Source organism: Oncorhynchus nerka, linkage group LG4, assembly GCF_034236695.1.
Source record: "Oncorhynchus nerka isolate Pitt River linkage group LG4, Oner_Uvic_2.0, whole genome shotgun sequence".
NCBI lineage: Eukaryota > Metazoa > Chordata > Actinopteri > Salmoniformes > Salmonidae > Oncorhynchus > Oncorhynchus nerka.
In genome coordinates this window covers 43499111-43512332 of record NC_088399.1, presented here as the reverse complement: position 1 = coordinate 43512332, position 13222 = coordinate 43499111, and the positions used below count along the sequence as shown (strand labels likewise).

At 41.9% G+C, this 13222-nt stretch overlaps 1 protein-coding gene and 3 non-coding genes across 4 annotated transcripts; all 4 read right to left on the bottom strand.

Annotated features, from left to right (window-relative positions):
- Positions 1-3632: 3632 nt before the first annotated feature.
- Positions 3633-8913, bottom strand: rpl17 (ribosomal protein L17). Its single transcript, XM_029655332.2, has 7 exons — positions 8862-8913; positions 8367-8416; positions 8079-8119; positions 7649-7783; positions 7103-7201; positions 4087-4278; positions 3633-3716 (listed from the first exon to the last, which is right to left on the bottom strand). The coding sequence occupies exons 2-7, from the start codon at positions 8404-8406 to the stop codon at positions 3669-3671; spliced, it is 555 nt and encodes a 184-aa protein (XP_029511192.1). The 5' UTR covers positions 8407-8416; positions 8862-8913; the 3' UTR covers positions 3633-3668.
- LOC115129083 (small nucleolar RNA SNORD58) lies at positions 3808-3877 on the bottom strand. Its single transcript, XR_003863605.1, has one exon. It is a non-coding gene; the product is annotated as a small nucleolar RNA SNORD58 (small nucleolar RNA).
- On the bottom strand, positions 7315-7384 carry LOC115129084 (small nucleolar RNA SNORD58). The gene has a single exon (XR_003863606.1). It is a non-coding gene; the product is annotated as a small nucleolar RNA SNORD58 (small nucleolar RNA).
- On the bottom strand, positions 8201-8270 carry LOC115129085 (small nucleolar RNA SNORD58). The gene has a single exon (XR_003863607.1). It is a non-coding gene; the product is annotated as a small nucleolar RNA SNORD58 (small nucleolar RNA).
- Positions 8914-13222: the final 4309 nt, after the last annotated feature.

Below are 13222 nucleotides of genomic sequence, written 5' to 3'. Positions count from 1 at the left end.
TGGCGTTGGTGGATGGAGCGAGACATGTCCCAGATGTGCTCAATTGGATTCAGGTCTGGGGAACAGGCGGGCCAGTCCATAGCATCAATGCCTTCCTCTTGCAGGAACTGCTGACACACTCCAGTCACATGAGGTCTAGCATTGTCTTGTATTAGGAGGAACCCAGGGCCAACCGCACCAGCATATGGTCTCACAAGAGGTCTGAGGATCTCATCTCGGTACCTAATGGCAGTCAGGCTACCTCTGGCGAGCACATGGAGGGCTGTGCGGCCCCCCAAAGAAATGCCACCCCACACCATGACTGACCCACTGCCAAACCGGTCATGCTGGAGGATGTTGCAGGCAGCAGAACGTTCTCCACGGCGTCTCCAGACTGTCACGTGGTCAGTGTGAACCTGCTTTCATCTGTGAAGAGCACAGGGCGCCAGTGGCGAATTTGCCAATCTTGGTGTTCTCTGGCAAATGCCAAACGTCCTGCACAGTGTTGGGCTGTAAGCACAACCCCCACCTGTGGACATAGGTTCCTCATACCACCCTCATGGAGTCTGTTTCTGACCGTTTGAGCAGACACATGCACATTTGTGGCCTGCTGGAGGTCATTTTGCAGGGCTCTGGCAGTGCTCCTCCTGCTCCTCCTTGCACAAAGGCGGAGGTAGCGGTCCTGCTGCTGGGTTGTTGCCCTCTTCCACGTCTCTTGATGTACTGGCCTGTCTCCTGGTAGCGCCTCCATGCTCTGGACACTACGCTGACAGACACAGCAAACATTCTTGCCACAGTTCGCATTGATGTTCCATCCTGGATGAGCTGCACTACCTGAGCCATTTGTGTGGGTTGTAGACTCCGTCTCATGCTACCACTAGAGTGAAAGCACCGCCAGCATTCAAAAGTGACCAAAACATCAGCCAGGAAGCATAGGAACTGAGAAGTGGTCTGTGGTTGCCACCTGCAGAACCACTACTTTATTGGGGGTGTCTTGCTAATTGCCTATAATTTCACCTGTTGTCTATTCCATTTGCACAACAGCATGTGAAATGTATTGTAAATCAGTGTTGCTTCCTAAGTGTCCAGTTTGATTTCACAGAAGTGTGATTGACTTGGAGTTACATTGTGTTGTTTAAGTGTTCCCTTTATTTTTTTGAGAAGTGTATATATATCATTTGGAATGTACCCTGACCCCTTGACTTGTTCCAAATTCAGAGACTTGTCCGGAAGCCACTCCTGTGTTGTCTTGGCTGTGTGCTTAGGGTTGTTGTCCTGGCTGTGTGCTTAGGGTTGTTGTCCTGTTGGAAGGTGAACCTTCACCCCCAGTTGAAGGTCCTGAGCACTCTGGAGCAACCTTTTATCAAGGATCTCTCTGTACTTTGCTCCCTCCATCTTTCCCTCGATCCTGACTAGTCTCCCGGTCCCTGAAAAACATCCCCACAGCATGATGCTGCCACCACCAAATTCATTAGGCCCTGATATATAGATTTCCCATGACAGGGCAGCCAATCAGAATACGTTTTTCCCCACAAAAAGGTTATTACGACAGAAATACTCCTTAGCACCCCCCTTCCCCCAACGACCCTGCAGGTGAAGCCGTATGTGGAGGTCCTGGGCTTAAGTGGTTACAAGTGGTCTGCGGTTGCAAAGCCGGTTGGATGTACTGCCAAATTCTCTAAAACGACATTGGAGGCGGCTTATGGTAAAGAAATAAACATTACATTCTCTGGCAACAGCTCCGTTGGACATTCCTGATATCGGCATGCAAAATTGCACACTCCCTCAAAACTTGAGACATCTTTGGCAGTATTCCACTTTAGAGTGGCTTTTAATTGTCCCCAGCACAAGGTGCACCTGTGTAATGATCATGCCGTTTAATCAGCTTCTTTATATGCCACACCTGTCAAGTGGATGGTTTAGCTTGCAAAGGAGAAATACTCACTAACAAATGACAGAAATAAGCTTTGTGCATATGGAACATCCCTGGGATCTTTTGTTTCAGCTCATGAAAATGAGACCAACACTTTGTTTATTTTTGATCATTTAAATAAATCATTGGTGTAGACTAATTTCAAAGTCAATGGATTAAAGGCCAATTCTGCCAATAACCTCATTCATCAACTCCAGCACCAAACCAGTATCTACATGTGAACAGAGCTTTTCTATGATCTGTGGTTAAAAAGGATTTGGTCCTTCAACAATGCATGTCTGACATCACAGGGTAGGATTAAAAGTACATTTTCATAACCTGCAACAAATTTAGACCAAGGGAGGGTATTTCCTCACACCCCACGTCACCTTGAATCAGTATTTGAAAATCATTTCCCCCCTCAATTCTCACCTAAAATTACAAACCCAAATCGAACTGCCTGTAGCTCAGAACCTGAAGCAAGGATATGCATATTCTTGATAGCATTCGAAAGGAAACACTTAAGTTTGTGGAAATATGAAATGAATGTAGGAGAACACACATTGGACCTGGTATAAGATAGAAAATGCATGTTTTTTTGTTTTATTTGTTGTTCCATCTTTGAAATGCAAATGCCAGGCACAATTTAGATTTTGGCCACTAGACGACAGCACTGTATTTGCAAAGTTTTAGACTAATCTAATGAACCATTGCATTACAGTTCAAAATGTATAAAGTCCGCCCAAAATGTGCCAAATTGGTCAATTGATACATTTAAGCACAAAACTTTAGAGAACATTCAAATATGATAATACATTTAAGTTTATACTCTCAGTAATGTCATAAATGGATAATTAGCTTCCCTACAGAAAATACACCAACCTTGAGTTAGATAGGGGGGGGCAGACAGAGCATGGGTTCAAACTGTAGAACCCAATCCCTACATTTTAATATAAAATGTATTTTATCAAACAAAACTGTGCTACATTTTATCTCTGGTACCCTCAGGATGACAAATCAGAGCAAGATGACTTGAGTACATTATTTACCTTCAGAGGCGAATGCATCAAACCAGTTGCCGTAATAAAAGTTGTGCACTCTCCCCAAACAATAGCATGGTATTTTTTCACTGTACTAGCTACTGTAAATTGGACAGTGCATTTGGACTAACAAGAATGTAAGCTTTCTGCCCATATAAGACCATCCAGCGGGGGTAGGGGCGGCTGGAGATCACGTAGAGGTTAAAATGTTTAAACTTTTGATGTCGTTGAGTAGAAATGTTTAACACGTTTTTTCTATTTAAAATAAACACCTTCCCCTGGATGTTCTAGAAATAATGAAAATGAGATTGAAATGTCATGTGCACTAATCTGAAATGTAATCCTCATAGCACATTTTGGCCTAACACTTCCATTTTTTTTTCATACATCCCTTTTCCCCTCATATGAAAGACAGCATTGGAGTCACAAGTGCCAACAGCTTGATTTTACAATGTCCATACTGATGTGAATAATAGATATCTCTTTAAGCCAGAATATGATTAGTTCGGCACGTGTCATTTCAGTAAGTAACCCAAATAACCTGTCTCACCTGCAACGTTTTAACAGCATTGCCCTTAGTCATGAATCCTATCTATTTGGGTCGTATCAAACCCGGAGCCTTTAGATGGATTAAAGCCAACTTTACATGAGGTGTAGGGATTTCATAATACTTATGAAGAAGCATGAAAAGACAAGAGACATTCCATTTTGGTAAGAATGGTTCCATTTAATTTACATTACTCCCGTGCCATGAGTTTCTGCTTCTTCAGCTTCTTCTGAGAAACCTGCAGGACAAAGAAATTGTATTAGGCCACCATACTGATTCTGATAATACCCTCATGGGGACAGAATTATGTAGACTTAGATGCAAAGGTGGTTGCTCAGCCCCATTCATATTTATTTTCATGGGTAATCCAAAGGTGTCCTAAGAAAGTCATCATTGCAACCATTTCAAACACACTTATGTGAAAGGTCTGATAAGATTTTACGAGTATTGCAGAAGGATAGTAAACTCTTTCGTTCCAGTCTACAGAGCTCTTATTCAAGAGTTTATACCTTCTAATCACACTGCTTTTACATGGGAAATATGGGGACGAGTGCATATTTTCAGGAAGATACCAAGCAGTCTTCTGCAAAATGCGTTGGCATGCGTACCTTTTTCTTAGTAGCGACTTCCTCCTCTGGTTTGGGAACGATCTGCTCCTTCTCTGTGAGGATCATCTCAATGTGGCAAGGTGAGCTCATGTAGGGGTTGATGCGACCGTGGGCACGGTATGTGCGTCTGCGCATCTTGGGGGCCTTGTTGACCTGGATGTGCTCGATCACCAGGGAGTCTACATCCAGACCCTGTCAGAATAAAGCACAGATTAAACTGGTTAGCAAGTCAAATAATCCACATACATGGCCAGTTGTCTGTGGGATACAGTACTTAACTTTGACACTTGTGGGAATTGGCCTATAAGTAGAGCTAAATTACAATGTTTCTTACAAAATAAATACGAAAAGTACATGCAAAGTAAAGATTTGAGAATATTTGCATAAAATTCTGTCGCCAATTAGATAGGAACCTAGTTTATGAAGTACTTTGAGCTATCCTAGCTGTGCCGTTGAACTAGAGCAGGCACACTTGTAGTGGTTTCTTTTGGAACACAACAACAGTCTATTTTAAGTCCCAATCTGGGTCAGGTGGGCATGATTTGAACGCTTGTTCCATTGCCAACATGACTAGCTAAGTAATAAAATAACATTTTGGGTGTTAAACTTTCACAAGGTAATTCAGAGAAACATCGTAATTGGTGGGCATAAAGCGAATTTGGAAAGTATTGAGACCCCTTCACGAGTTCCAAATGTGTTACATTACAGCCTTATTCTAAAATTGATTCAATTGCACCCCCCCAATCGACACACAATACCCCATAATGACAAAAAAAAACAGGTGGCATTTTTGCAAACTAATTAAAAAATAAAACTGAAATATCACATTTAAATTAGTAGTCAGACCCTTCACTCAGTACTTTGCTGAAGTACCTTTGTCAGCAATTACAGCCTCGAGCCTTCTTGGGTATGACGCTACAAGCGTGGCACATATGTATTTGGGAGTTTCTCCCATTCTTCTCTCAAGATGTCAGGTCGGATGGGGAGCGTTGCTGCACAGTTATTTTCAGGTCTCTCCAGGGATGTTCGGTCGGGTTCAAGTCCGGGTTCTGGCGGGGCCACTCAAGGACCTTGAGAGACTTGTCCCGAAGCCATTCCTGCATTGTCTTGGCTGTGTGCTTAGGGGATTGTCCTGTTGGAAGGTGAACCTTTACCCCAGTCTGAGTGCTCTGGAGCAGGTTTTCATCAGGGATCTCTATGCACTTTGCTCCGTTCATCTTGCCCCACAATCCTGCCTGACAGGTCTCCAAGTCCTTGCCACTGAAAAACATCCCCACAACATGATGCTGCGACCATGCTTCACCGTAGAGATAGAACTGGCCGGGTGATGAGCGGTGCCTGGTTTCCTCCAGACGTGACGCTTGGCATTCAGGCCAAAGAGATACATTTTGGTCTGGCCAGTCTACCATAAAGGTTTGATTGGTGGAGTGCTGCAGAAATGGTTGTCCTCCTGGAAGGTCCTCCCATCTCCACAGAGGAACTCTGGAGCTCTTGTCAGTGACCATCGGGTTCTTGGTCAGCTCCCTTCCCCCCCGATTGGACAGGTGGCCAGCTCTAGGAAGAGTATTGGTGGTTACAAACTTCTTCCATTTAAGAATGATGTAGGCCACTGTTCTTGGAGACCTTCAATGCTGCAGAAATATTTTGGTACCCTTCCCAAGATCTGTGCCTCGACACAATCCTCAACTGTGGGACCTTGTATAGACAGGTGTGCCTTTCCAAATCATGTCCAATCAACTGAATTTACCACAGGTGGACTCCAATCAAGTTGTAGAAACACCGAGAATGATCAATGGAAACAGGATGCACACGAGCGCTAAAAACCTGTTTTCGCTTTGTCATTATGGGGTATTATGTGTAGATTCATGAGGGAAAAAAAAGGTAATCCATTTTAGAATAAGGGTGTAACGTAAGAAAATGTGGAAAAGTGAAGGGGCCTGAATACTTCCCGAATGCACAGTAGAAAGGAGTCATGAGTGCATTCAGGTGTGTGTGCTGCAGCTAATTTTGTTCTCAATAAACAAGCTAATTCTGTTCAAAGACATGTCATCTTTGTAACTTTACAGCTAATAGTGATCATAAACATTGACAATATATGACATGAGTTTTATGATTTGGACATGTGAAGTGCACATCTGGAGATCTGTTTGGCTTGCGACATCAAAGCGGTATTTATTATAATCCTCAACATCTCATCTGCCAAAATACGTAGGCATCTTATGTTTACAGCAATTCCCTCGTTCAAGCGAAATTTGCAAAAGTTCCTCAAACAGCGGGAGGGATGGAGCAACTTGTCATTCGTGGTGCTCAAGTTCAGAACGGCCATCGGTCAAAACCCATACAGCGCTGTGAAGCGCAGAGCCAGAACTCTGGCATGTATCGCATGTCACTGTACAGCCACTACGTTCCAATTTAGGGGCGTATCAACACACAAATCTAATTCTTTACACTCATACAAGTGTTGAAAACGGCAAAGCTAGAATCCTTAATTACTACATCAATTTTAGGATTAATAATATGTACTTATTGATTCGGGAAGAAAATATTTTCTAAATGCCTCATGAGCTTAATTCAACTGCTGTACCCAATCAGAACCCAGAATAAGCTTGTTATGGTCCAATGTTTGAAAAAGTATATTAAACAAATACTAAAGCCTCAAAACATGGTTGAAACCAATGCTTATATCATGGATGTCAGTCCATGCATTCAAAGCTCTCGCTTTGAATTTGAGAGGGTTAACATTTCAGGCCCATCCTGCAGCTTTTGACCAAAACAATCTTCTCGGTGAAGGATTCCAGCTTTAAATTATATTGTTCATACAAGCATCACGGTGGCTTAGATGTCCCTTTTCATGGTTAATACAAAGGTGTCCCAAATGGTCATTGTTGCAATCATGAATTGTGCCCATTTCACAGTTTGAACCCCAACAAGCTTGGTAGCATCATACTTTTCACAAATCTCTCCACTACAGGCATGCCACAATAAGAGGCAGGCCCAACAAAAATACCAACATTACCTTAAGCTCCGCGTTGCTCTCAGCGTTCTTCAGCATGTGGAGAAGGAACTCTGCACTCTTCTTGGGCCAGCGGCCCTGTGTCCAGTCAAACTGCTTGGCCTGCAGAGGAACAGTTGGGTCAGTCGTGTGCATACAACACTGGGCCAGAATAGGTGCCCTCATTTCTGGTCAACATCGGGGAAAATGCATGTAGACATAAGCGCAAATGTGTGGTTGCTCAGCCTCGTTCATATTTATTTTCATGGCTAATCCAAAGGTGTCCTAAGAAAGTCATCATTGCAACCATTTCATACAGACACGCATTAAAACCATAAGTGCCAGGTCTGATAAGCCAGAAAGATTGTAAGTCATTTTGTGCCCCTCTCCAAAGCCCATGTTGAACAAATGTATTTTATTTTTGTTGGGGATCCCTTTCATACCTGCTAATCCCAATACTTTACATAGGAAATATAATAAAGCGTAAACATTGTCAGAAGATAACCAACCAAAGTCCCCTATACAGATTTAAATTGAGGCTAGAGTAAATGTCATTGGATTGGCGTTTACCTGGGCACACCTGCTGACACCCCCATTGTAGCGACGGAAGGGAACACACTGGTGCTTGATGGTAACATCCTTCAGGTACTTGGTGGCCTTGCGGATGTGCATGCCTTTGATGGTCTGAGCTGTCTCACGGGTGTTCTGATGGGAAACAAGAAGCATTACTGTAGTAGCTAGCTATATCAATAACAGTGTTATAACCGTCTTGATAGGCGTGAATGCAAAATTGCTCAGTTATTTGTTAGATATTGTCACATTTGATTCCAAAGGTCTCCAATGTTGTCATCATAGCAAAGCATCATACCTTTCAACCTGCACACATTTATGACTACCAATACATATCAACCAACAGCAACTAACTCCCACACGGATACAACTACAGTAGACAAAATGTCTGAAGGCAACTTCTCATGTGAATCAGAAAAGAACACCTTACCTTGAAGTGAACCCGGAGATTTGAGCCCCTTGACTTGCATGCTTCAGAAGAAAATACAGCAATGGTCAGTACGGTCACAAGACAGAAATAACCTTACATGTTGAATAAACCATTTATGTGTGGTTGCTCAGCCTCGTTCATATTTATTTTCATGGGTAATCTAAAGGTGTCCTAAGAAAGTCATCATTACAACCATGGTTAAGTCTGATAAGCTAGCTAATTTAGCTAGTTAACTTGCATTAGCGAACTAATGAATAAATCCAGGGCAACAATCACACCGGTACTCACACTTAGTCGGGTTCTCGGGGTCGAGCGAGTAGCGGACCATTTTCAGAGATCTGCAAAAGATAAACGGGTTGTTAACTAGCTAACTAAAACTAGTCGGAGAACGTGTTAGTGTGTTGCTTGACTGAGAAACAAGTCAGACACCTTGGAGGATGCGCTACGTGTTAGTTGATAGCTAGCAAACATTAAACCAACCCAAGACATCGAGCAAATCACATACGACTACATCACTGGGACTATGCATTTCATCAAGACTCATTCGTAGGGCCGGGGACGACATCATGTCATGGTTTCGTTAGCAATGCTAAAAGTGGCTGGGGGCCAAGCATATCACAAATATGACTTTTGGTGAAAATAGCCACCGATACACGCTTGGACGCCGTCATTTCTAAGTAGTGGTTTAAATACATGTAAATTGAACGTTTAAGAGTCGGGATGCCATAGATATTAAAGCGATTACATGGATTCTCGGCCGCAGATGTGTATCGACTCACTTACTTTCTAAGGCCGCGGAAGGGAAGAGGTAGAAAGAAGCATTCTGGGAGTGGAAATCGTAAATGTCGTCTCGCGAGATATTCAGAGATCTTTGAACGAGACTAGGTGTTCTTCTTTGGTGTAATTTCTGACAGGCATTTATTCCAATAGAAATAGTTTACCGCCACCTTTTGTATTACAAATATATTGCATTCTCATTTTGAACAAGCACTGTGAAACGTTTATGAACTAGATGCACTGGCGGACATTTGTCAGAAGAGGCCTCACATCATCAAGGGTCCTCATGATCTGGGCATAAAAAAAAGGTAATGGGGCCCGTCTGAAGGTAAACCAATACCGGGCTGAAAAATGAATGGAATTGAATAGTTTCAACTGTTCTGTCCTCGGCTATGGAACCCTGATCTGTTCACTGGACGTGCTACCTGTCCCAGACCTGCTGTTTTCAACTCTCTGGAGACAGCAGGAGCGGTAGAGATACTCTTAATGATCGGCTATGAAAAGCCAACTGACATTTACTCCTGAGGTGCTGACTTGCTGCACCCTCGACAACCACTGTGATTATTATTATTTGACCATGCTGGTCATTTATGAACATTTGAACATCTTGGCCATGTTCTGTTATAATCTCTACCCGGCACAGCCAGAAGAGGACTGGCCACCCCTCATAGCCTGGTTCGTCTCTAGGTTTCTTCCTAGGTTTTGGCCTTTCTAGGGAGTTTTTCCTAGCCACCATGCTACATTGTTTGGGGTTTTAGGCTGGGTTTCTGTACAGCACTTTGAGATATCAGCTGATGTAAGAAGGGCTATATAAATACATTTGATTTGATTTGATTTGAATAGGGAATTTCCACGTAAAAAGTTTTCAAATCAAATCAAATATTATTGGTCACATACACATGTTTAGCAGATGTTAATGCAAGTGTAGCGAAATGCTTGTGCTTCTAGTTCCAACCATGCAGTAATATCTAACAAGTAATCCAACAATTTCACAACAACTACCTTTTACACACAAGTGTAAAGGAAGGAATAAGAATATGTACATATAAATATATGGATGAGTGATGGCTGAACAGCATAGACAAGATGCAGTAGTTGGTATAGATTACAGTATATACATATACTGGGGTGGCAGGGTAGCCTAGTGGTTAAAGCATTGGACTAGTAGCTGGAAGGTTGCAAGTTCAAACCCCTGAGCTGATAAGGGGTAAGGCCAAATGTTTCATAAAATATATATATTTTTATATTTACAGGTAAATATATTGCTAAATTGCTAAATATAATATTGCTAAATTATCCTTGGTATGAAAATCTTAAAACAATTCCATATGTTACATGCCATGTTGTGTTGCTACCATGTTGTTGCCATGTGTTGCTGCCATGCTATGTTGTTGTCTTAGGTCTCTCTTTATGTAATATTGTGTTGTCTCTTGTCGTGTTTTGTCCTATATTTTTATTGAATTTCTAAAAGAATTTAATCCCAGACCCCGTCCCCGCAGGAGGCCTTTTGCCTTTTAGTAGGCCGTCATGGTAAACAAGAATTTGTTCTTAACTGACTTGCCTAGTTAAATAAAGGTTAAATAAGATCAAATAAAATAGTAGAAAACCCAGACCTTGGCCCTTAGACTCTAGGGGGATACAATACGCATTGCTTTAGTAAAAAGACAGGTGCTGCTGATAATACTGCCATTGTCATCAAGGCAGAGGATGGCAGGGTAGCCTAGTGGTTAGAGTGTTGGACTAATAACCAGAAGGTTGCAAGTTCAAATACATGAGCTGACAAGGTACAAATCTGTCATTCTGCTCCTGAACAGGCAGTTAACCCACTGTTCCTAGGCTGTCATTGAAAATAAGAATTTGTTCTTAACTGACTTGCCTAGTTAAATAAAGGTACAAATAAAAAATATGTGTAGCTACGTGATGTTGTCTGGCCAAATTTTTTTTATGTCATACTCTTTCTGGCCAGACAGCTTCAGATACATGGGCTACTGTATAGTAAGACAGAGGGGTGTTGCTACACTCGCTCGGATGCTTTCTCCAGTGAGATAGTTTCAGCCACTTGCGAATTGAAGGAAAGTTGGCAAGTGCACAGTGCACTGTTTGGATGCTGAAATTATTTTGGATGAACGTGCAAGGGTAACTTACTTTTTTAAGTGATTTGTTTGACAATCAGATGAAAACATCATGACTGGTTCTGTTCATGGCACATTAAAAGGTAATACATTATTATAGTTAAATTCAATCCTCTGCCTGAGCCCTCCAAATCACTAAGTCGCCCCCTGGCTAGATGGGCTCAAAGAGCAGGAAAATGATGTTCTCTGATTATTTCAAGTACAGTACCACCATCAACAGAGACATATTATTGTCTCCCACGATTAAATCGGGGAGGGGACTGTGCATCTGTCTCCGTCCGTTAGTGCGTTTGTACACTAGTCACACATGATATCTCAGACTGCACTGGCCAGATTTTGACGAAACTTGGGTGAATGATGGGTCTTGCCATAGAGATCCAGCATTTACTAAAATACACTGATTGGCCAGCTGGTGGTACTATAATAAGATATTTAAAATGATTTGAAAGGTCACGCCCCTCACCCCGTTTGACCTAAAGTCAATACATAGCCCCCTCTCCTCACAAGGAACACATTTGCCTCAGTGAGCCATAAGGTCCGCCATGGTGGATTTTTATTTTGTAAAAAACACTTAAACGCTACTCTTCTGGCACCAAATAATCGATCTGCACTAAACTTGATTATGTGGCATCTATGGACAAATATCTCTCAACGCAATATTTTACAGACTAGTCCCTAAAACAACATATTGACCAATAAACATTCCAGTTGGCGTGGTCTGGCACATAAATGCATATAAATCAGTCAAGGATATTCGTATTGTCAAACAAATTGGTACGCATCTTGTAAACACTGTCAAGACTCAGTACATGAAAGACCACACAGTGGCGCTATAATGGGCACATGTTAATATCGCTTGATCTGTTTGACTCAGAATGCTGAAATTTGGCACACATTCTCAGGGATACAAGTCTAGCTATCCCATGTGATATATCAAACACCACTGGCCCGATTTTGATGACACTGCCAAGGGGATCCATCACTTAGACAATTACACTGATTGGCCCAAGGGGGGCGCTGCATCATTCGTGGGGGGACGACAGATTTACTGTTGCCTTTAAAAATATATATTTTGGTTTCTGTTTTTCAGTCAAAGCAGTTCAGGACCCCTGTCTAAATCAATATAAGCATAAAGGCCTGATGGGACCAATAGTCTAGTATTTAGATGGGATCATATACTGTAAGTAATTCAATGATTAACCCCCACAATGACATTGGGGAGGTAACTGTGCATCTGTCTCCTGTTCTTTAGTACGTTTGTATGTTAGTCACATGTGATATCTCAGACAGCACTAGCTGGATTTTGACGAAACTTGGGTGAATGATGCATCTTGCCATAGAGATCTGGCATTTACTAAATCCCACTGATTGGTACAAGGCGGGGGCTATAAGGTGGGAGGCTGCATCATTCGTGGGGGACAACATGCCCTGTTTTTCATAAACCACACATTTCTCTAACTTCCTTTATATGTATTTAATATAAGCTCATGTTCTTGTACTGGAGTTTTTTTTGCAGTGGTGTAAAGTACTTAAGTAAAACTACTTCAAAGTACTATTTTAGTAGTTTTTTGGGGGTATCTGTACTTTACTTTACTATTTATATTTTTGAGAACTTTTACTTTTAATCCACTACATTCCTAAAGAAAATAATGTACTTTTTACTCCATACATTTTCCCTGACACTCAAAAGTTTTGAATGCTGAGGTTCCCGAGTGGTGCAGTGGTCTAAGGCACTACATCCCACTGCAAGAGGTGCCACTACAGTTCCTGGTTCAAATCCAAGCTGTATCACATCTGGCTGTGATTGGGAGTCCCATAGGGTGGTGCACAATTGGCTCAGCATTGTTTTGAGTTTGGCTGGGGTAGGCCGTCATTGTAAATAAGAATTTGTTCTTAACTGACTTGCCTAGTTAAATAAAGGTTCAAATAAAAATGCTTAGCAGGAAAATGGTACAATTAATGCACTTATCAAGAGAACATGCCTCTGATCTGGTGGACTTGCTAAATACAAGTGCTTCATGATGTTGGAGTGTGCCCCTGGATTTCTGTTAAAAAAAACTAGAACATTGTGCTGTCTGGTTTGCTTAATTTAAGGAATTTGAAATTATTTAGACTTTTACTAGTAGTATTTTACTGGGTGACTTCTACTCAAGTAATTTTCTATTAAAGAATCTTTACTTTTACTCAAGTATGACAATTGGGTACCTTTTCCACCACTGAGTTTTTGGGACCTCT